Raw genomic sequence first — 21,963 nt, 5'->3', positions numbered from 1 at the left:
ACTTTGATCGTCTGGTTTATTTGAAATTTTTTTTGAAAAAACTAAAAAGCATAAGTCACGCATAAAATACTATTTATATTTTATAATCTAGTAACAATAAAAATACTAATCATAAAAAAATAAATAAGACAAATTTACATGTTTCTTAGAACTACACGGATTTCTAAAAATTAATGGTAAACATAGACATGTTTGACTTAGAATGATAGTTCTAAGTGTTATATTGAGGTTCTGTTTATTTCCCACGCAAAAACTTTTCACCATGTCACACCAAATATTTGGACACATTCATGGAGTATTAAATATAGAAAAAAAACTAATCGCATAGATTGCGTGTAAATTGTGAGACGAATCTTTTAAGCCTAATTGATCCATGATTTGACAATGTTGTGCTACAGTAAACATTTGCTAATGGCATATTAATTAGGCTTAATAAATTTGTCTAGGTGAAATCTATAATTTGTTTTGTTATTGGTCTACGTTTAATACTTTAAATATGTGTCCATATATTCAATGTGATAAGCCAAAATTTTTCACCCCTGGATCTAAACCCAGCGTGAGTAAATTATCCACTTGAGAAATGTCACCATTCACCTGATTGATCGATGTGTTATTGAGTAAATAACTGTGCATGAAGAGACTTCTGAACATCCTTAATAATTGTTCCAACTTGGAGCATAACACTATAAGCTGCTAATGGCACTGCATATCTGCGATTAATGACTGGGTGTAGCTAGTTCTTCTGAATTGAAGAAGAATTGACTCACCAAAACATTTTGTTGCCTGCTAATTAACGTCGCAGTCGCAGGAACAATAGCTAATTAACAATAGGCTTAATTTTCGCGAACGCAACAATAAGCTTAATTAAGTATCAAATTATTCAATTAGAAAAGTATTACTTAAATTCTCTATCATGACTAGTACTAGTTTTCATTTGTTCAAACCACGCATATATACGTGCTGTCTTTTACGGTATAGGAGTACTATAGATCAACTAGTACTAGTATAAATATGGATGAAATCTAGAACCGAAAGTAAGCATAATAATCCCTTTCAAAGGAACAAATATAATCGTGCGTACGCATCGAATTAATTCTGGCTCTTAGGCCACTTGTGTGCACATATATAGATGCGTTTTTGTCGATGGATCGGAGCATTTTGCATGTGTAGTTTTCATGCATTTATTCAGTTTGTTTTTACTCGCACACTGCATCTGCATCCCATTTGGCGACTAGCATGTATTTATACAGTAAATTGCTATTCATCTCGATCTTTTACTAGTAGTAGTTTGTAATTGATGTGATGTCTGCTAACCTACACCAAATTAGTTTTAATAATTGTAACACTGAATATATTTTGATAATATGTTTGCTTTATGTTAAAAATATTGATATATTTTTTATAAACTTGGTCGAACTTAAAAAAAATTAACTAGAAAAAATCAAAACGACTTATAATATGGGGAGTAGTATTTTGTACTGCCATGGATATATGGAGTAATTAATTAAACTGATGAACAAGCTGGCAGTGAAATGATTTGGACTGTATGTATGCGTATATAAGTTTTTCTGAATTACAGTACAGGGCTTAAATTCAGTTTCTTGACGCAACATACTACCAGATGCATCTGTTTGTATGTGAAGAAGGCAGATAGTTAGCTAGTCGCCTTGCTGTACAGGGTGAAAGGTCATTGTACTCTTGTTTTTAACATGACACCTAGCTAGCTAAGCTAATATCCTTCCATTGCACACACATGGCCTGGATGAATGAATGAATGTAATAGACCAAGTAGCTAATGCATGTGATGGCCAGTTTTCATTTTAAACATAAGACGCGTATCGATCAATCGATCACAGCAGGCATAAGCAGAGTAGTTGCATCTAAGATCCAACTTCTAAGGACTCTTAATAATACTCATACTGGTCATCAGTTTTACTTTATTAATTGTTGCTGCTTTGACTCAAGAAAGGACGATTAAAAGAAAATACTGATATTATAGTATGGATGCGACGATGACGTAGCGCTCTACGTGTTAATGACTAGCAATTTCGTTTTTCGTCAGCGGGCGATAGATCAACAAGTGCAGAAATACTAGAACAATGCAAGTTGACAGTATATACGCAGTCATGACAGTTACAAGTTAACCTATTAGTAATTGGAGTAGCTTGCTTGATCTTCATTCTTCGCCTGCAGCCTTTTGGATCGCTTTCAGAGGTTTCAGAGTTTGAGACTGAATCTTTGATGGTGTAGGTGATAGATGCTGCCCGGCGACAGGTTAGGCAATCAGCATTCGACATGCATGTAATTATCATTGAATTGTATAGTTGAAAGTAACACAAGCTGCTAGCAGTACCAGCTAATTTCAGCTGATTATATGGGCTCATTTACAGTCTGGACTATATATACTCATTTTTAGTCCGGATAGTGAACTCTGAACATGCATATAAAATGAAGAAGGGGGGAAAAAAATACTGACTAGAGTTTTAAACCGTTCTTTTTCTCCAGAAATTAAGACCTTGATTTATACTCCCTCCGTTTCGAAATGTTTGACGCCATTGACTTTTTATCACATGTTTGACCATTCGTCTCATTCAAAAAATTTAAGTAATTATTAATTCTTTTCCTATCATTTGATTCATTGTTAAATATATTTTTATGTAGACATATAATTTTACAAATCTCACAAAAGTTTTTGAATAAGACAAACGGTCAAACATGTGCTAAAAAGTCAATGGTGTCAAACATTTCGAAACGGAGGGAGTAGTTCTGTTGTGTAGTATTCATATATAGTTAGATCCATTTACTCAAGATACGTTGAGCCACATCATCTATAAAAGAAGAGCACTGTTATTTCTAATCGTAGCCGATGGATCACTTGTATGTTTAATCGTAGCCATAATAAAAAATATAGTTGTATGTTAACCGTTCTATATTGATTGCAGATTAATATGTATCTTTAATTTTATACTGTTTTCAAGTGTTTTTAATTAGAAGGTTTATAAGGTCGGGACTTCGAAGGAAACTGTCCCTGTAGCGTCTTTGGGTGCAGTGCTGTTTAGAGAGAGGATGGACAATGTTGTTTGGCTCGAGATATTAGCCTTCAGTAATAGGAGTAACAATATTAGTAGGAGTAAAAAAAAAAAATACTCCGATGACTTGAACAGGGACGGACCTATGATCGGCCTAAGGACCGAGCCAGCCCATGAAGACTTAGACCTTGTATGCTGTTTACATTAGGCCTATTGGGCCGAACGAGACGACGTGTTTTGGGCCTCCTTTTTGGAGAAGGGAAGGCCCACATATAGATGTGGTGGTCGTCTTGTTGGTGGTGACAGGTCCTAACCTAGTAACCCTACACTGTCACAAAATTCACAATCGATCGAGGGATCCCAGGCGACGGAGCTCCGGCGAGCTCCGACGGGCGTCGGCGTCGGCGTCGGCGGCAGTTAGGGCGAGGCTATCTAGGGCATCAGAGATCCGAGATGGCGGTCCAGGTCCAGGAGTCGAAGCGGGTGGGGAGGCAGCTGCCCCCTCACCGGCCACCGCGATCCGTCTCCCTCGCCGCTTCCATTTCCTTCTCCTCCGCCCGCAAGCCTCCCGAGCCGCTCCGCCGCGCCGTCGCCGACTGCCTCTCTCCTCCCGCTCCCCACACCCACACCCATGCCCCGCCACCCGCCGCTTCCTCTGCCCCCGCCGAGGCCTCCAGAACCCTCCGGGTAATAATAACAACTACTCCCTCTCTCTCTCTCTCTCTCTCTCTCTCTCTCTCTCTCCACCCTTCTTACTTTTAATCTTCTGCTGTTCCTGCTGCCAGGATTATATCGCCAACCCATCAACCATTGATATGGCTTACAATGTCCTCATCGACCATGCTCTTGCTGAAAGAGATCGTAGGTATGCTTTCACCCTTCTTCCTTTCCTTTTTTATTTAATTTAATGCTTCTATCTATTCCCTTACAATATCCGCCTCGTTTCTTTTGAACCAGCCCCGCAGTTGTCCCTAAATGTGTCTCCTTGTTAAAGACTTATCTTATCAGGTAAGCTCATTCTCATTTCTCACTCTCTCTCTCTCTTCTAATTCTTCACACCTAAAACACTGAAACACTTTATTCACTCTTTAATCAGGTACACCCCAAGGGTGCAAACTCTACGCCAAATCGATCTCTTTTGCGCAAATACCATAGCAAAATGCGAACCATTGGGAACTCAGAGATCATCATCAGCTTCGCCACATTCCTCTGTTGCTGCTCCACCAATAACCAACTTTGCTTCACCATCTCTTGTCAAGTCTTTGAACTACGTCCGCTCATTAGTTGCCAGGCATATCCCAAAGTTGTCCTTCCAACCCATTGGCCACTCTGTTGCACCAACCTCTACAAAACAATCCCTCCCCTCACTTTCTTCCTTTTTCAACAAGTCCTTAGTTTCTCAGTTGACTCCAGAAGCTATTACCAACATGGATCTTGTTGAATCAAAGGAATCACATGCCCCTTCAGATTTAATATCATTAGCAACTGAAAAAGCTGATGGGGGAGAGCCTGCCGATGATACCAAATATATATCCTTTGACATTTTAAACTGGCGATGGCATGTATATGGTGAAAGACAAGCATCGGCTTCTACCAAAGAAAGGTACTTCTTTTGTGCTTATTACTTGGTTTGATTAGGTTGACTGGAATGTTTCCCTCTACTAGTTCCCTTGTGAAAATAGACCACACCGACTAATAAAAAAAATATACAGATTTAGGAACACTGACTTCTTCCTTTATCAGCAGCAATGATTTTGCGGACCTTCAAGATTTTCATACACAGGGTTTTCTTGAAGTTGGTGCTGCAGCTCTTCTAGTTGGAGATATGGAGGCGAAGATTAATGATCAACAATGGAAATATTCTTTTATCCAGGACTTTCCTGATATTGATCTGTTGCAACCTTCAACTTCTACAGCAAGTACTTTTGCATCATCACAGAGTCACTTGAAAGCAATAACTGCCTCAAAACGCATGAAATCAGGCCCTAATCAAGTTTGGTAGGTTTTTTAAAGTGATGTATAGATGTCTCTGCATCAGTTTGCATGAAACATATTCACACTGCTTTACATTCTATTTTCATTTCTTTTTTTTTCTTGAAAAGAAGACCCCTTGACATATCGATGCTCTTCAAGAATTTACCCTGGAAAATTTGCTGAACGTTTCTGGTTGTAATTATAATTCTTTTTGGGATTATTGCTTTTGACACCAGTGGTGTATACTAATTGTTTTATGTATATGTCCTTATGAGTAAAATCGTCATCACTAAACCAGTTATTGGACATAATGTTTATGTTTTTTTTGAAATCAACGATAAATGACAATTTCTTATCTATGGGACCATCTACTTCTTATGTAGGATGAACATACCTGCAAATACTTTCCAGCCTCGAGCACGTCCCCTTTTTCAGTATAGGCACTACAGGTACTTTTCTTGTTTCATTTATTCACTCTACATAATCCAGGGCAGCATTTGAAATGCTTATATAAGGCCGGTTTCAGTGTTGCATTACAGAAATTGAACTGTAAGTGTTTATATTACAGACATACAGATTGATGTAGACAATGAAAAGAAGAAACAACCAGTGCTTAATTGACAAACCTATGGAGACACAAATTATATTTTGTCAAATGACTCTCTCTCTCTCTCTCTCTCTCTCTCTCTCTCTGCCCCTATATCAATTTGCCATATTAATTGTAGATGATATGATGTTCTTCTATAAATCAACAGTACTCGTTTGAGATATATATAACTGTTCTTGAATATGAGTTTTGTCTCTTTATCTATTTTTTATGGTCATGTTTAACAATGCGCTTGAATGTCTTGCTTATTGTGTTACCCACTTTTACCAGTGAGCAGCAACCTTTAAAATTGAACCCTGCCGAAATTTCCGAAGTCATAGCTGAAGTTTGCTCAGAAACAACTTCAAACTCAAATCAGTTCAGTGCTCCATCAAGATTGACCACCCAGAGTCGCCAACCTTCAGCAGATGTGGCATTCAGTGTCCTTATCAAACTTGTTATCGACATGTAAATAACATTACACCCTATTCATTTCATTTTGTTTTGTTTCATTGTCCTCCATTCACACACCTGTAAATGTTCGTGATGTATTTCATTTACACCGGAATCCTTGATAGTGTGGCTGCGTAGTTTCTTTTAGGGCTTTTACTGATAGCTCAATTGTTGGCACCATTACTTATTCTTATATCATGTCTCAATGAATCATTTATTACCTGAATAAAATATTTTTATAGTTGAGGCAGCATTTAGAGTATAAAACACATACTTGTATCTCGCTCCCATTGAATTAGTAGTTCAAGTAATTAATTGCTGTTCCTTTGTGTACATAGTAATGTTGTGAGCTACTTCAGGAGATACACAGTGTAGATATCGATATTTCTGAGTAAATATGAACACATCTCAGTTAAAATAGTTGAGATTATCTTGATCCTGCCCAACTCTTACTGTAAGCCTGATGTAGCCTCTTTTTTCCCCTACAGCCTTTGAAACCATTTATTTAAATCCCTTTACCAATTTGCGAAGTTTCTGCTGTGCAGATATCTTTTTCATGTATCTTATGCTGTGCATATTCTCTGAGGGCTTAAATGATTTCCTTTATTTTCTTTGGTCCAGGTATATGATGGACTCGGAGGCCGCTGCCCCTCTAACACTATATATGCTTGAGGTGTTCTACTTTGCATGACAGTTAGACAGTGGCCCAAAAGGGATTGTGTGATTATATCACTAACATTTATATGCTTTTTAGGGTATGTTGAGCTCTCAAAAATCTCCTGCCAGGACAAAGGCATTTGATCTGATACTAAACCTTGGGATTCATGCACACCTGCTGGAGCCTATGATAGTTGAGAATGCACCACTTATTGAGAAAAGTGAAACTGTGAATCATTCTTATATGAACAACGAATATGGATCAAGTATGGATGAACAGAGGGCTACAGAATCTGAACAAGAGCAGAGGGTTAGTCCTGCTATTGATCAGTTTGAGTCGTGGCTTCTGAAAATAATGTTTGAGGTTCTTCTTCTCCTTGTTCAGGTGATTGTCACTCGATAGAATATTGATTTTATCATATACTCCCTCCGTATTTTAATGTATGACGCCGTTGACTTTTCGACCAACGTTTGACCATTCGTTTTATTCAAAATTTTTGTGCAAATATGAAAATATTTATGTCATGCTTAAAGAACATTTAATGACAAATCAAGTCACAATAAAATAAATGATAATTACATAATTTTTTTGAATAAGACGAATGGTCAAATGTTAGACAAAAAGTCAACGGCGTCATACATTAAAATATGGAGGTAGTATTAAGCTACTTCAAATTGAGTCTACTTTTATGCCCAAGTAATTTGCAACTGATGATTATGTGCTGGTGCTTCTACCAGTTTGCTTCCTATGGAAACTGGTTAACTCTGAGTGAATTGATTATTTGTTGTTCTGTTCCATTTGTCTTTATGTTTTTCTACGGGATGCTCAATTTTGTAGTATGCTGATACATATCACATGTGGCTCTGTTTGCTATTCTTGGTTTCGTAGATGGAGGAGCGGCAAGAGATTGTATGGGCATCAGCTTTGAGCTGTCTATTTTATTTTGTATGTGATGGAGGAAAAATCATTAGAAGTAGACTTGGAGGTCTGGACATAAGGGTAAGAAAACATACTTTCTTCAAAATTTCTCTCTCTTGACTAGCAGCATTTTCTTAGTCCAATTACTCACATGCCTTTTAGGTTATGTAAAAATGTGGATTACTGTTTGTTAATCTTGGAGTTGCAAAAGCAAATGTATGAACACATATGCTATGTAGTTTCAACTAATTTCTGTCAGTAAATTATCTCTTTTTGAGGAGGATATAACTATTTGCATCTTTTTTTACCATATATAGGTAATCAAGACTCTTCTTGAGATAAGTGTGGAGCATTCGTGGGCAAAAGTAGTGCACAGCAAACTTATTTGCATGCTGACAAATATGTTGTATCAAGTATCTGATGGAGCTCCAAACGGTGCCATTGATACACATTTTCTTCCTGACCAGATAGATCGCGTTGGTGGAGTTGACTATATCTGTCTCGAGGTTAGTTTTATACTCTTTTCCTATGTGTAGATGGCCTATGCTGCTTTATATATGGCTTTTTGATTAGCGAGCTTTCTGTCTATTTGACTGGATATTCTACTATTAGTGTCTTAGTTGTGCACAAATTACTACTCCCTCCGTCCCAAAATATAACTACTTCTAGCCTTCAAACTTGTCCCAAAATATAGCAACTTCTCTACCTACATCTCTTCTCAACCAATCACAGTCTTCCACCATTCAAATTTCCTGCATATCTCTTCTCAACCAATCACAACCTTCCACCATTTTTTAATTCCAGCAACTTTCTTAATACCCATGTCCAACCCTAACACTTTATATTTTGGGACGGAGGTAGTAGTAAACAGTAAGAAGCAAGGAATCATAATTGATTTATGGGCCTGCCAATGGTCTGCGCTCTCTCTCGAACCTACATGTCTTTATGAAACAATAATTCAGCTCAATATCCCTTTCTAATAATCATGATAGTATTGTTCTCGGACTTCATTAAGAGGTTTATGTTTGTGGTGTTTTTCATTCAGTTGCATCACTACATTTTATGCAGAGTCATTAACAAAGAGATGTTTATGCATATACCTTTTCATTTGCAGTATTCACGAGCCAACTCAAGGGAGGAGAAGCGGGATTTGTTCTTTGTTCTATTTGACTATGTATTGCATCAAATAAATGAAACATTCTTGGCTGGCGGCCTTTCGACCTACACTTATGATGATGCTCAGCCCCTTGCTTCCCTTCTTGCATGTGCTGATGCTCCAGAGGCCTTCTATATTTCTGTGAAGCACGGTGTTGAAGGCGTTGGAGACATGCTGAGAAAAGCTATATCATCAGCTTTGTCACAGTCAACAGAATATGAGCAGTTGAATGTGGTATTATGCTTTTGACTTGTGTGTTACTAATATATGTTGCACGCTTAAGAAGCTAAGAGTAGACATTACAACACTTTTGTTGAGTTTCTATTTCATGTCACTAAACCACAAATATGCACAATTGTGTGTAATGGGAAACTGTATCCACAATCTTCATAGCTTCTAAAATCAACTCTATTATGTGATTTCAACAAATAATGATCCATATACATGCACAATTGCACCTAAAAAGCAACAGTTGATGCCAACAAATAAAATCCCCATGCTATTTGAATTACCTGGTATTGCAGATTGCTGCTATGCACGTTTCTTCTGTTTGTTGGACTTCATTTGTGTAATTGACACGACAATGCAATATACTTCTCTTCTGTATATTAATATTGTAGTATGTTAATGTTTTCTTCTGTATAAAGTAAGGATGTTTTATTCTGTATAAAGTAAGGACTAGGGACAGTGTTGGCGACGAACTTGAAGCAGCACATTATTTTTTTTTTAAAAAAAAATCTATTTATGTGTTTATTCTGATTGATTCTCAATATTTGTAGCTTCTGGACAAGGTTATCAGGAAACTTGATGGAACAGTCAGCACATTTTCTAGGATTGACACTGAGTTTGCTTATATGATCCAAGTAACAAAATCTTACAAGTGTTTCAGCAGCATTAGAGATGGACATGAAGATGCTGATGTTGCACTTAGAGCAAGGCTTTGCTGGGCTACTTTGCACTCACTTCTTAACTCGCAGATTTCATCATATAGGCATCATGGATATGTTTGGTTAGTTGAATTGCTCCTTTCAGAAATCAGTGAGGAAACAGATGGTTCTATATGGTCTAAAATCCAAAAGCTCCAAGACGAAATTGAAGTTGCCGGAAGCCAAGATTTGTCATCCTCAGAAGTTTCATTGCCTGTTTGTCTGCTATGTGGGCTTCTGAAGTCAAAACATAACTTCATTAGATGGGGATTTCTATATGTTCTGGACAAATTTTTGATGCGTTGCAAATTATTATTAGATGACAATGACATGCAAGAGCACACAGTTGCTGATCATAGCAAACATCGCCTGGACAAAGCTTTTGCAGTTATAGATATTATGAACAGTGCTTTGTTGCTTGTGGTCCAAAATAATGAGACAGACCATATTAACATCTTAAAGGTGATTACTTTCACATGAGTGCAATTGGCACTTATGGTACAAGCCATAATTGGTAGTGTATGTAGCAGTTTCCTCCTTAAAACTTAAGTGTTTTTCCCGGTACTTGGGAGGCACCAATAGGTACTGATACCACCTAATGTTAATCTTTTAAACCTCTTGGCACCTCCCAAGAATCCTTAGGAACTCAAGATAAAAAAGTTAACTTATAAAAGTTTGCAGAAGGGAATCAGTTTTTTTTAGACGTATGAGTAATATTATAATGCTTATTGATTATTTTGCTGTTCCATGTTATTGATTGCTGCTCATAAAGTTTGAATTTAGAATGGTCAAACCTCCTCCCGAGCTTGCAGTTTCTGTTTGTCAAGCTAGTACTTTTTTTTTTTCTGTTGTTAGATGATTCCTAATTATATTCTTTCTTTCTTTTTTAAGTGGTGGCCATATTTTGTCAGTAGCATTTGGCAGCAACATACCTGCTCGGTTGATTAGCTTATTTTGCAGTTAAAATTAGATTCTTACAGCCAATATTCTGGCATATAAGAACTACTGAGAAGGATTTGGATGAAGAATCATGAAGATACAGCTAATCGTAACCAATCTAAAAATTTTTCAAGTTCAACTTTTGTTTTAAATAAAAATGAAATTAGCTAATTTTGTTTCTCCTCGCCCTTATTAACTGCTTAAAGTCAGTTACCTCTGTGGTGCGCTGTGGAATGAGCTGTTTAAACAAACTAGTATTATCGAGTTCTATCCTCTGATCTGTAGTTTCCTCATGCAGATGTGTGACATGTTGTTTTCTCAATTATGTCTGAGACTGCCATCTTCAAATGTGATGCATATGGGTGGGCTTCAATCCCTTGGTCAACTTTTTGGTTGTACAACTAAGAACATCGAGAGCCATCTGGAAACTCTTGCGTCGCATCAAACTGTTGGAAACAAGAACTTTTGCAGGAGTGAGACATTGCAAGACATAGGCGTGAATCAAACTGCTCAAACCACTTTACTCTCCGAGACATCAATGGCAGCACTACTTCTGAGAGGCCTTGCGATAGCTCCTATGCAGCTTGTAGCACGCGTACCAACTTCATTGTTTTTCTGGCCATTGATGCAACTTGAAGGGGCAGCTAGCGATGATATTGCATTGGGTATTGCTGTTGGTAGCACAGGTAGAGGCAATCTCCCTGGTGCTACGTCAGATATTCGAGCAGCGCTTCTTTTACTCTTGATTGGTAAATGCACAGCTGACCAGGAAGCTCTTAAGGAAGTAGAAGGCAATGAATTCTTCAGGTAATCTTTTCTATTCTACATAGATTAGTTACATAATGTGTTGTATGTGTAGCTAACACATGATGATGATGTTTGCCCCTTAATTAATCAACACCAACAGGGGTCTTCTAGATGATACAGACTCAAGGGTGGCATATTATTCTGCTGCTTTTCTCTTGAAGGTATGCCTATCACAATTGTTGATTGTTTGCTTATAGTTCTGGTCCACTTTGATTGATAAAAATTATATGCACAGAGAATGATGACAGAAGAGCCAGATACCTACCAACGGATGCTTCAAAGTCTCATCTCAAAAGCTCAACAGGTGGAGCCTCTTTTTTCCTATCTCATTATGGGGGTGAAATTTGAAGTATTACATGAATGCCATCCATATGCATCGGTTTATCTAGATTAGTTTCTGGTTTCACGCCAGGTGCTTCAAGTGTCGTAGGAGGTTTCATTTCATGCATATCTGATATCTCAATTATGTCGGTACTGACATGTTATTTACATTGTTGCCAGTGTAACAATGAAAAACTGCTGGAGAACCCATACCTTCAAATGCGTGGGATACTGCAGTTGTCAAACGATCTAGGAGTTCAATAATCACTCGAATGTGCTATTTCTGTGGATAGAAGCATGGGCTAGAATTGGTACTTTCAACTATGCTCATTGCAGTATAATAATCTGTGGCTGTGTTCCTCTGCTCCAAACTATGAAAAGGTGTGTGCAGCTAAACTTCATCACAAACTAGCTTCTGGCTGCAGTTCCTGTGAATTTGCATAACACCTTTTGGATGACCTCTCACCACTTTTATCTTACATATGGAAATTCACATTATTTCTTCAGTGCTTTGCAATGTTAGTGGAAATAAGAAATAAGATGCACACATGTCCTGTTTAGGCCGAACATTTATTGACACATGTCCAGTCTGTCAATACTTTTTACATACTGCAGCACAATGCTTCTTCAATCCTTGCAGTGGATTTTGGAGATAAACAACCTGTTTTAACTGCCCCATATATTGATATTGACATATTGTATCTGCAGTTGACTTGCCTGTGTTGATCTGCTTGTATTAGAACCGTAGAACTTGGCATGGTGTACTTTATGAGGTTACTAATGGTTTTGAAAATAACTACAGATATTAGTGCAAGTGCATGGTGTAAATTCCTTCGTCCGGATGCATGCACATGCCTCTGAAGTTCTTAATTGTTTATTATAGGATCTGAATCACCTGTCACCTGCAAGCTGATTACAGGATCTAAGCGTTGTGGCTACCTCAATGAAGTATGACTAAGTTTGGACGAGGTGCGCATAAATGCGACTCTGCAATTTTGTAGCCAACCATTAAGATTGAGCCAGCGCAAGTTTTTGAGAGGGATGCTGGGATCAATAATAGTATGTGTGTTTATTTGCAGCGTTGTTCCAACGAAAGTAACAAGGGTGTACATGTTTGCATGCTAGTGTTATTTGCTACCTGGAAGAAACCAAACCTTGCAGATATCAGTGAACTTCCAGACAACTTATTATTGTTTTCTTCTTTTTTTTTGGGAAAATTAACTTGTGATTCTTAGATTCGTATTGAGAGTTAACATTGTAAATGCGTAGGGTGAAACAGAAAAATTTTGCTTATGGTAATTGAATAGTACATCTCTTGTACAATATGGAGTGTAAAATTTACTGCTACCATTTTGTTAGTTGCTAGTATTATGCACACATGTGTCGCACTTTTTGAGATATATTTGATCATTCGTCTAATTAAAAAAATTGTAATTAATATTTATTTTGTTGTGGCTTGATTTATCATTAACATTTCTTTAAGAATGACTTGTATTTTTGTTTGTTTGTAAAAAATATTGAATAAGACGAATGGTCAAATGTATGAAAAAGTCAACGGCAATATATATATATATATATATATATATATATATATATATATATATATATATATATATATATATATATATATATATATTAAAAAGGAGGTATTTCATGAATGTCAGTTTGGATGAAATCGTAGGAAAAACATATGAATCAAATGAGAGATATAGTCAAAGAAAATTTTCCAATAAGTTAAACTTATTCTAACTTCCCTTCACATTCTCCTTGTATCGAGCCATCCTAAAGGGTTTTCACATGAGACAGTTTATTTTCTTCAATTTTTTGTTAAATTCCTCTGTTTCGAAGAAGGCATCAAATGGTGTCCAATTTTATTTCAAAGGGCTATCTTAGAAGAGAGGGGAAAAAATTCCTATATGATTCAACTCATACAAGCATCCTCTATTAATTATCCTTTGCTCCAGGGAGGTAGCACAAGCAGCAATGGTCAGGGTGCATTCCCTTTGCCTGTCCAACAGGGATCCCCTGTAATACTGCAGAGGCAGTAGCAACCGTTATACCGCAGAGGATATGCATCATCAATACCTGTCTGGCGCTGAACTTTTGCGTGCAGTAATTCAGTTTCTCAATATTAGGCTCAGCTTGTTTCACTTGTTTTTGAGATCGAGGTTACAGAAGTATATAAGCAGCCAAGTTAATATGAATTAATAAGATGGTAGGATTAGAATTACGTACTCTCTCGATCATATATAGCCTCTGCTTGCATGCGGCAGGAGTATAGTATATAGTTAAGACAAAGAAAATGTATATAAATAAGATTTTGCGATTATGTAAGGAATTTTATTTAGGGGCCAGGCGGCAACATGACATACATGAGACGCTAAGGTAGCTAGCTAGCTAGCTAGCAGCAAATTAAGGACTTGCATGCAAGCTAGGTAGCTAGTACATGGCATATGTAGTGGTACTGGTAGCTCGTTGATCAGGTGATGAATTGGATGGAGATAAGTTTCTTCTAGTTGCAGTTGCAGCAGGAGCAGCCGCAGCTGGTGCCGCACTTGCAGGTGTTGCAGCCGCAGCTGCCGTTCTCCGCCCCCATCTCTGATCCTCCGGAAGCAGCACCAGACCTGCAATCGATCATGCATTGCCCATGTAATGGATATATAGTGTTCATACTTATATAAAATCTATCGATCGGAGTATGTATAATTAATCAAGCATGGGTATACGTACGTACCCCTTGTTGGTTGCATCGGCAAGGAAGGTGGTCGTGGTCGTGGGTTCCACCTCAGAGTACTTGCATCTGCATATATCGATCGTCAAGTTTGAATTGCATCGATCGATCGATCTGCATGTAATATACGTACCCGCCGCAGCCGTTGCCGCACTGGCAGCTGGAGCCGCATCCGCAGTTGCCACCGCAGCACGACATGGTGATGATGATGAGAGCTTCTTCTTCCTTCTCTGGCCTTGTCGGCAACTAGCTGCTGCTTACTTGTATGGAGCTTCTCAGTTGCTGGCCTGAGGAGCAATGGCAACCGCACCCTGCCCTATTTATAGCCACCCACACTACACCCACGGATCATCAGTAGTGAATGCAATGCATACGCCCGCGCGAGAGAGATCGATGTAGGAGTAGCAAGCATCTAACTGCAGTTGCAGAATAATCAACAGTAGTAAAAAGAAGAAAAAACAATACTCAGTAGTAGCTAGATCGACTGCTAGAATGGATGGGATTGGAGATGCCGCGCGCACTAGATAGCGATAGCAGCTGCCATGGAATGGAAATAAGGAACGGACGCCATCATCCGAGGGACCACCATGCGTCTCATCTCATTTTGTCTCATCCATATATATATCTCTCCAGTTTTCTTCTTAATTTCTTCAATTAATTTCACAAATATTGCAACCGGAAAAACTAAATCTTTTAGTTGAATTAATTCTTGCTTCAACATGTAGTATTCAGTTCGATTTAATTTAATTTACGACGCTATATTATATACATACAGTTCGATTTGCAGTTTTTATTCGTCGAGACACCGACGGACGGATCGATCGATCGATCAAACATCAAAAGATATAAATTAGTAAAGGTGAATGAGTGGAGCATCTGTGGAGTGTCAATTCTTGTTCCCCCTCTATCTATGTAGATCTCTGTCAATGGCTACCCCTATGATATTGCAATTACTAGACGATCGTTTACTTTTACAAGGCGTATATTGATTACTAGCATGCAGCATGGGAGTATATATATGGCTGACCATCGCTCGCATCACCAAAAAGTTAAACTGCGAGCAGTGACGAGGCCGATGATAAGGATATGGAGAACGATCTCTCCTCCATTCTTTTCCTGCCCCAACATATATATTCCTCCTCATAACAACAAAGGCAACGCAACTTTGATTCCAACAGTTAAAGCATCACACAACAGGAGCAATTGATAGATACGTCTGCGACAATTATTGTCCATCACTAATCACGTACTGCTAAAGCTGAAATTAACACTACACACATAAAGCAGGGCCAGTCACATATACAAGAGCTGGAAAACGATCGATCCATCTCTTATTATTACTGCATTAAAATTTGCATATGCGTGGTTGCTAATACTATTTTTTTCCAACAAGTAAGAGTAGAGTGTAATTCTTCTTGGGGGCACAGATCAACAACAAGTAGTATGCAGACTTCAGGTAAGGTAATTGAGGAACTCTGCAGCGGTTGCGATGGCTCCCCCAGTGATGGCGTTCTTCACCACGTTCTGCCTGTGGCTGTTGCTCGCCGCAGACACCAGTGCTCCTGTTACGGCGCCTCCAACCATCGCGTTCTTCTGCTCAATTGCATACACACACATCCCAAGGAAATGCAAGTTAACATCCAGATCGATCGTGTACACTGCACAGACAGCAGCCAGTATATATTCATGAACAGATGAGTACATTTTCCAAAACTACAGATGCTTTAATCAAACTATCACAAAACTATATACCTAAGAGTGCGTCTGCCAGATTTAGTACTAAATTATCACCAAACTACAAATTTAACATCAATTTTATTATAAAACTGTAGCTTTTGTAACTTTCAGAAAAACAACAGGGCTATTGATTTAAACTTTAAAATCTGTAGTTCTTTGATAAGTTTATTACAAAATCTGTAGTTTCGTGGTACAAGTCATTAAATTTATAGTTTTGTGATGCACAACATTAAATTTGTAGCTTTGCGATAGTTTGGTCCAAGTATTTTGAGATTTACTCCGACCAAATTAATCAAACACCATATGCGTATATTACCCAGTCCCTGTGACCACGGATTCTTTCGATTCCATACTCCATGCCCACATATACACCCGCAATAGTACCTGAATATTTGTTTCTTCCATTGTTAGATTAACAAAAATACAACACATGCGCTTGAGTACGTTGACAGTAGTATTTTGTTAGTTTTGAGCAAAGCTGAGTTAATAGAAAATCAAGTACTCCCTCCGTTTCACAATGTAAGACTTTCTAGCATTGCTCATATACATATAGACGTTAATGAAACTAAACACATACATATGTCTAGATTCATTAACATCTAAATGAATATGGGCAATGCTAAAAAGTCTTACATTGTGAAACGGAGGAAGTAGGAGATTATATATGCAGATGAGTTGATTATTTAATTATACCCCAATATGCGCCTTCCTTGCACATTTTCTTGAGCTACATACATATAAATTCAGGAGCGCAAGATCAGCAGGAGTATAGCAGTATTAGGTGGGGAAACAGTAACTTCATTTCTGAAGAAACTGTCCTTGATGGAACAGCAGATAGAGAGAAAATGGAATAACGGATGCAAAGCTATGGAAATGTGAGTGTATTTATATATACTTACTGCACTCTCAACTTTGTGCTTTGAGACGTCCCCTGCAGAAAGAAACAGGTCAAAAGTCAAAATAGCATGGAGCACTAACTCTGAAAGTGCATTATTCAGTGGGTGAATTATATATTTGAAAAGGGGTAAAAGCTTATGTATTAATAGAGAAGGAGAGTGACAACATTAAAAACAAATATGGTGGGTAGAAATGATGGCCACAGGAGAGATTCATGTTGTCTCTGGTGTGTCTTTGTCCCTTTTGGATGAGAGAGAAATGAACACGATGATAGGGAAATTATATATGCAGCAGATGAAGTAAAGTTGAGACCTCTGTGAAGGCACTCGAAGGTCTCTTCGGCAGCGACCTTGCAAGCCCCAACCTGCATCGATTATTATTCGATTAAATAAAAGATAATACATAAGATGCAGAGATTAATTGAGAGAGAGAGAGAGAGATGTATTATGTACAGCGCCAATCTTGAGGAAGCCGTCGACAGTGCGGTTGAGGAAGGGATGGCCCATGTCGACGGTGAGGTCGAACCTCGGCGACGTCAGGCTGCCGGAGAAGCCGCTGTGAGCCATATGCTGTTCGTTGCTCGATCGATCTCGTCGTCTTCTATTGTGTATACAATCACAAATAATATAGCCAGCCAATTAAGTTGAAGCAGTCGCCAACTCCGGCATGCACTGCACACCTTCCGCCCGGGATCGCTTACCTCTTCAATTCCCTTCCTCTGCACTCTCTCTCTCTCTCTCTCTCTCGCATAGTCCATATCCCACGCAATTCTTTCTGTTTCTGGGCACACAAGTAGGAGTAATACGCAACACATGGGACTCCCATACACAACAAGATGGTTCACTCAGACAACAAAGTTTTCATGTATTTATGCATTCCTTGCTGGTTACCTTTGCGCAAGGGCACAAGAATGAAACATCACAATATCAAACAAAAACCGGCCTACACTGCCTCCCAAAAAAAAAAAACAAAACAAATTAAGAAGATGCCCTACACAACTAACGGAGATTTACACATTTCCCCGTGCTTTTCTTGTTTTAATAATATCCGGGAATGCAGGAAACTTGGAAAACAAAACCAGAGACTATAATTCCACTATTCAAAAACTTGGTTCCCCTCTCTCCAAATGACCTCTTTCTAATCTCATTCTCAACCTGCGCTTTCCTCTCATTTTCTTCCTTTTTTCAAGAAATGCTACACTAATAGCAAATTCCTGTATCAGCGCTTCCCAATGGAGAAAGCTCCCCCGTGTTATTCCTGAGCAATCACAACAGTCTGCTAAGTGACTTGATAAGCAGCTTGATGTTCCGCCTTGTCGCGTCGTCACCGGTGAAACCAGAGATGTCTGAGCTGATACTCTGCGAAGTAACCAAGGACGGGTACAGCAAATACATTTCAGTCTGATGATCTGACTGAGAAATAACCAAAACTGACCTAAAGAAAGTTATAAGAGTATATATATGCAAACCTCAATATTCTTCAGAGTAAAGATAAGGGTGAAAATAGACTGCTTAATAAGATCGGTGTTCTCAGGGGTAAGCATGGAAGACTTCAGCCTTCTGCAGGGTAGCACAAGAAAAGTTTATCATCACATTTATCTTTGGTACATTATATAATATGATGCAGTGTATATTTAGAGAGGTCTATTTGAATACTAGTATAATCTTGTAGACTCTTTCATAATAAGAAAGTCATAGCTTGATGGTTTATATCAAATTCTCCAATTTATATCATTACTTATCATGACTTACCTCAAGCAAGATGTTATAACTCATAGTTGTATAAATAATATGTATTAGGCCACAATGCTTTCCAGAAGTACCTTAAATCACCGGATGCATCAGCCAGACCTTTAGCTATAATCTCGACATCCTTCACCAGATCACTATCACGAACCTCAGAAAGCAGAGGTTGAATTTCTTCAGCTAATGCTTCAATCTGTTCCATCACTAACATTTAAATGGATGAGTACTACTATTCAGGAACATTTTTCGATTTTGCACCCAAAAAAAAAGGATTCGGCAGAGCTGCACATATGGAGGAAGTACCACCCACAACCTTTTTTTTTCTTTCTCAGAAGCATGTGACATAAACAAGAAACCTAACAACATATCCCCCCTAAATGGAGGTCCCCTCTCTTGACAGTGCTACATGCATGCCAACCAGTGCAGCTATGTGATAGAACAAAAATTGACCATACCCTGGAACATTCAGTGGTCAACCAACGTCTGACTTAAGTATGGACAGGATGGATCATTTTTTTCTTGGTATATCATACACAAATAGATCATATACTTTGGTACACAACCAATTTGAACCATATACAAGACATAAAAAAAAAACATGCCAATAGTTGAGTTGTACATAAAGGCATGAAAACAAATGAATGAAGGCTGAAAATTTATTTGCAAGTAATAATCACGATAATTACATGATTTATGGCTTCATATGCATGATACATTGACATGTTAGGAAAAACTGTCAGGTATAAAGGATGAGACTCCAGTGGTACTAACTGCCAGAGTAACCACTCTTTTCAATATTTAAAAGGTACACAGGATCAGGAAACGCTGTTGCACTTCCAAGCATGGTTACGAAAATTTCACATAGGGGTAAAGCATATGAACCATGAAATCTTATTGAGTGGCAGTGAGAAAAAAAAAGGTTGCAAAGAGATCTGATTAACTAAATAGGACAAATTATAAATATTTCTCCGGATATGGAAACTATATACAAAAGCAGAACGGTGAGAAAAATGTACCCGTGAAAGAAGAGGCTGCGCTTCTTCCATTATAGATGCTACTTTTTCAGCCAACTTGTAGCTTTTGTGAACACCAATTTCCTCCATATCTCTTCCTAGACGAGTAAATATTCCTACCAGTGCGTCTAAGCTTACTCCTTGTTGTCCTTTCATCCTCTCTTTGTCACAGAGAATTAAACCTTCTTTGGAACAGTCTGGGTCAAGAGGACCAACTGAAGGTGTAGGGAGTGGATCTTTTGGTGTTATATCAATCAGTGTCTCCATTAGAAGACCAGACTGATTCACCTCAACCACTGAATTGCGGGGCACAATAATTTTATCATCTTCAACCTATCATACAAGAGATAGCAAATATTCAGCCCAGGGGGAATTATACAGTAAGAAATGCACATATGTAGACAATAGGCAAGACCAAAATGAAGGTGCTCTTGTTGCCCAACTTACTAAAAGGAGTGATGATTGAAAGGTAAACTCAACCTATTTGTGTAACTGGAAAGTATCCGTAAGAGAACCAATGAGCCCTGAAGCTTAGTGAAACAGCATAAATGCAAATTAATGACACATTGCATTGCACAAACTAAACCATGGATTCTTTTCAGAAAGTTGTTCTATGAATTAATAGGCATTTAGGGCAAAGTCAATGCAAAGTCTTGCTTTCAAATAAGTCGCACACCTGCAACACCAACTTTATATTGAAAATGTGAAGTCTGAGTAAGTGAGTAGTGGAAAACTCTAAGCATCTAAAAGGAGGACATGACCCCTCCCATCCATGAATCATGAATCATGACAAGTTACAATACCAGGAATTTGCTGTTCAGATTACCAGCTTAGGTAAATCGAGTGGCTACACAGCCAGGTTAAAATAAACTAGCCAGCAAGAGTAAAGATCTCAGCTTTTCCAAATGAACAAAATTTGAGCAACTAACTACTCTAGATCCAATATTTTTTTTAGAAAAAAAAAAACTACTCTAGATGCAATTAATTTCAGCATCAGTAAGCAATGGCAATCTTCTTTAGAAGAAAATGGCATATATCTGCATAGAATTTGACATGCGTGAAGCAGTCATTTGATTCTGATTGATTAGGTTAGCATCAAATTTCAGTTGATAATTAGAAAGAAGGCGAAGCAGTTAGCAAGAAAATGCGTTAAAATTAAACACAAGAATATGCATTGCCATTTTGACAAGTTACATGGTTTGAGTGCCAATTGTATGAGAGTAATATAAGTAAGGTGATAAGAAGTAGTCCTATGGTGCATGTACTAGATCTGCCATCTTCCATTTTGGTTTGTTGAAGGAATGCAAAAGGATGCATAAAAAAGGAAGAGGATGGTGTAAGTAGGGGGTACCTCAACATAAGCATCGATGCTCTTGAGGGAAGAGTCGACGCGGACGACGTTGCCGACGGTGACACCGCGGATGCGGACGGGGGTGCCGACGCAAATCCCGCAGGCCTGGGTGAACTCGAAGACGGCTTGGTACTTGCGGAAGCGGGCGCGGAGCTGGAATCCCCGGAGCCAGGCGAGGGCGAGGGCGAGCAGCGCGGCCCCGGAGACCATGAAGAGGCCGACGCCGCCCTCCCAGACGCTGCGCTTGCCGAAGCCGTAGTCACCCAGGGGGTGGAGCGTGCGGCGCCATAGCGCGAGGAGCGGGTTGCCGCCGCCCTCGGCCTCGGGTGGGGGAGAAGGGTCGCCCGAGGCGGAGGCGGAGCAGATAGCGAGGGAATTGCGGCGGCGGGGCCTGGGATTGGGAGTGGGAGCGAGGGTGGTGGGACGAGGGTTCGAAGAGAGGGCGATGAATGGGGGAGGGAGAAAGGATTTGGTGGTGGCCATGGCGATGATGACGAATTTAGTGGATGGATGAATAGGGGGATTGGAAGAGGCGATGCCGATGCGTCACCTTGGATGATTGAGCGGTTCCATCGTCGGCGATTGGAGGCGGCGGATCGGAGGTCTCCGGCGGCGGCGGCGGTGGCTGATGGCGATTCGATCCTCTTTGGCTGGACGCCCCTCCCCGTCTCGTCAACTAATCACATCACATCACCTCCACCACACACTCCTCCAAACCTTTA

General features: G+C 39.0%; 4 protein-coding genes across 12 annotated transcripts; 1 reads left to right on the top strand and 3 right to left on the bottom strand.

Annotated features, from left to right (window-relative positions):
- The first annotated feature begins 3,348 nt into the window (after window positions 1-3,348).
- On the top strand, window positions 3,349-13,167 carry LOC127776095 (uncharacterized). Of its 7 annotated transcripts, none has more exons than XM_052302471.1 (19): window positions 3,349-3,716; window positions 3,815-3,894; window positions 3,987-4,037; window positions 4,126-4,632; window positions 4,773-5,027; window positions 5,387-5,452; window positions 5,881-6,057; window positions 6,664-6,715; window positions 6,797-7,084; window positions 7,589-7,699; window positions 7,936-8,124; window positions 8,733-9,008; window positions 9,554-10,162; window positions 10,938-11,446; window positions 11,547-11,607; window positions 11,682-11,750; window positions 11,948-12,148; window positions 12,687-12,736; window positions 12,847-13,167. In XM_052302471.1, exons 1-17 carry the CDS (start codon window positions 3,483-3,485, stop codon window positions 12,029-12,031), a joined length of 3,618 nt encoding a protein of 1,205 aa, XP_052158431.1. In that variant the 5' UTR covers window positions 3,349-3,482; the 3' UTR covers window positions 12,032-12,148; window positions 12,687-12,736; window positions 12,847-13,167. The 7 variants fall into 7 exon arrangements, with proteins under 7 accessions (XP_052158431.1, XP_052158414.1, XP_052158407.1 ...); XM_052302454.1 differs by having other exon boundaries at window positions 12,651-12,736; XM_052302447.1 differs by having other exon boundaries at window positions 12,570-12,736.
- Window positions 13,168-14,093: 926 nt separating this feature from the next.
- Window positions 14,094-14,810, bottom strand: LOC127762750 (metallothionein-like protein 2B). The gene is made up of 3 exons (XM_052287234.1): window positions 14,632-14,810; window positions 14,502-14,567; window positions 14,094-14,391 (listed from the first exon to the last, which is right to left on the bottom strand). The coding sequence occupies exons 1-3, from the start codon at window positions 14,694-14,696 to the stop codon at window positions 14,280-14,282; spliced, it is 243 nt and encodes an 80-aa protein (XP_052143194.1). The 5' UTR covers window positions 14,697-14,810; the 3' UTR covers window positions 14,094-14,279.
- An 828-nt stretch (window positions 14,811-15,638) lies between these two features.
- On the bottom strand, window positions 15,639-17,884 carry LOC127757169 (outer envelope pore protein 16, chloroplastic-like). Of its 3 annotated transcripts, none has more exons than XM_052282630.1 (6): window positions 17,585-17,884; window positions 17,445-17,496; window positions 17,135-17,166; window positions 16,929-16,962; window positions 16,552-16,619; window positions 15,639-16,156 (listed from the first exon to the last, which is right to left on the bottom strand). In XM_052282630.1, the coding sequence occupies exons 1-6, from the start codon at window positions 17,696-17,698 to the stop codon at window positions 16,064-16,066; spliced, it is 393 nt and encodes a 130-aa protein (XP_052138590.1). In that variant the 5' UTR covers window positions 17,699-17,884; the 3' UTR covers window positions 15,639-16,063. The 3 variants fall into 3 exon arrangements, with proteins under 3 accessions (XP_052138590.1, XP_052138574.1, XP_052138584.1); XM_052282614.1 differs by having other exon boundaries at window positions 15,639-16,091; XM_052282624.1 differs by lacking the exon at window positions 16,552-16,619.
- A 92-nt stretch (window positions 17,885-17,976) lies between these two features.
- LOC127757159 (protein TRIGALACTOSYLDIACYLGLYCEROL 2, chloroplastic) lies at window positions 17,977-21,963 on the bottom strand. Its single transcript, XM_052282603.1, has 5 exons — window positions 21,242-21,963; window positions 19,894-20,223; window positions 18,955-19,070; window positions 18,601-18,691; window positions 17,977-18,490 (listed from the first exon to the last, which is right to left on the bottom strand). Exons 1-5 carry the CDS (start codon window positions 21,722-21,724, stop codon window positions 18,398-18,400), a joined length of 1,113 nt encoding a protein of 370 aa, XP_052138563.1. The 5' UTR covers window positions 21,725-21,963; the 3' UTR covers window positions 17,977-18,397.

Source organism: Oryza glaberrima, chromosome 1 (genome assembly GCF_000147395.1).
Source record: "Oryza glaberrima chromosome 1, OglaRS2, whole genome shotgun sequence".
In the NCBI taxonomy this organism is placed as follows: Eukaryota; Viridiplantae; Streptophyta; class Magnoliopsida; order Poales; family Poaceae; genus Oryza; species Oryza glaberrima.
Note: the sequence above shows the minus strand (reverse complement) of the source record. Positions and strands in the feature narration are given on the sequence as shown.

What these genes read in the sequence shown, in the direction of transcription:
- LOC127776095 (XM_052302471.1), top strand. Translation starts at nt 3,483, where the DNA reads ATGGCGGTCCAGGTCCAGGAGTCGAAGCGGGTGGGGAGGCAGCTGCCC. An exon ending in TTCTTCTTCTCCTTGTTCAG is followed by an intron (nt 7,085 to 7,588) that starts GTGATTGTCACT and finishes TTGGTTTCGTAG; the next exon opens with ATGGAGGAGCGGCAAGAGAT. An exon ending in TCATCTCAAAAGCTCAACAG is followed by an intron (nt 11,751 to 11,947) that starts GTGGAGCCTCTT and finishes CATTGTTGCCAG; the next exon opens with TGTAACAATGAAAAACTGCT.
- LOC127757169 (XM_052282614.1), bottom strand. Translation starts at nt 17,698, where the DNA reads ATGGCTCACAGCGGCTTCTCCGGCAGCCTGACGTCGCCGAGGTTCGAC. An exon ending in GCTTCCTCAAGATTGGCGCT is followed by an intron (nt 17,497 to 17,584) that starts GTACATAATACA and finishes TAATCGATGCAG; the next exon opens with GTTGGGGCTTGCAAGGTCGC. An exon ending in AGCACAAAGTTGAGAGTGCA is followed by an intron (nt 16,963 to 17,134) that starts GTAAGTATATAT and finishes ATATGTATGTAG; the next exon opens with CTCAAGAAAATGTGCAAGGA.
- LOC127762750 (XM_052287234.1), bottom strand. Translation starts at nt 14,696, where the DNA reads ATGTCGTGCTGCGGTGGCAACTGCGGATGCGGCTCCAGCTGCCAGTGC. An exon ending in TGCGGCAACGGCTGCGGCGG is followed by an intron (nt 14,568 to 14,631) that starts GTACGTATATTA and finishes CGATATATGCAG; the next exon opens with ATGCAAGTACTCTGAGGTGG. An exon ending in GCCGATGCAACCAACAAGGG is followed by an intron (nt 14,392 to 14,501) that starts GTACGTACGTAT and finishes GATCGATTGCAG; the next exon opens with GTCTGGTGCTGCTTCCGGAG.
- LOC127757159 (XM_052282603.1), bottom strand. Translation starts at nt 21,724, where the DNA reads ATGGCCACCACCAAATCCTTTCTCCCTCCCCCATTCATCGCCCTCTCT. An exon ending in GATGCATCCGGTGATTTAAG is followed by an intron (nt 18,692 to 18,954) that starts GTACTTCTGGAA and finishes GCTACCCTGCAG; the next exon opens with AAGGCTGAAGTCTTCCATGC. An exon ending in TTACTCTGAAGAATATTGAG is followed by an intron (nt 18,491 to 18,600) that starts GTTTGCATATAT and finishes GTTACTTCGCAG; the next exon opens with AGTATCAGCTCAGACATCTC.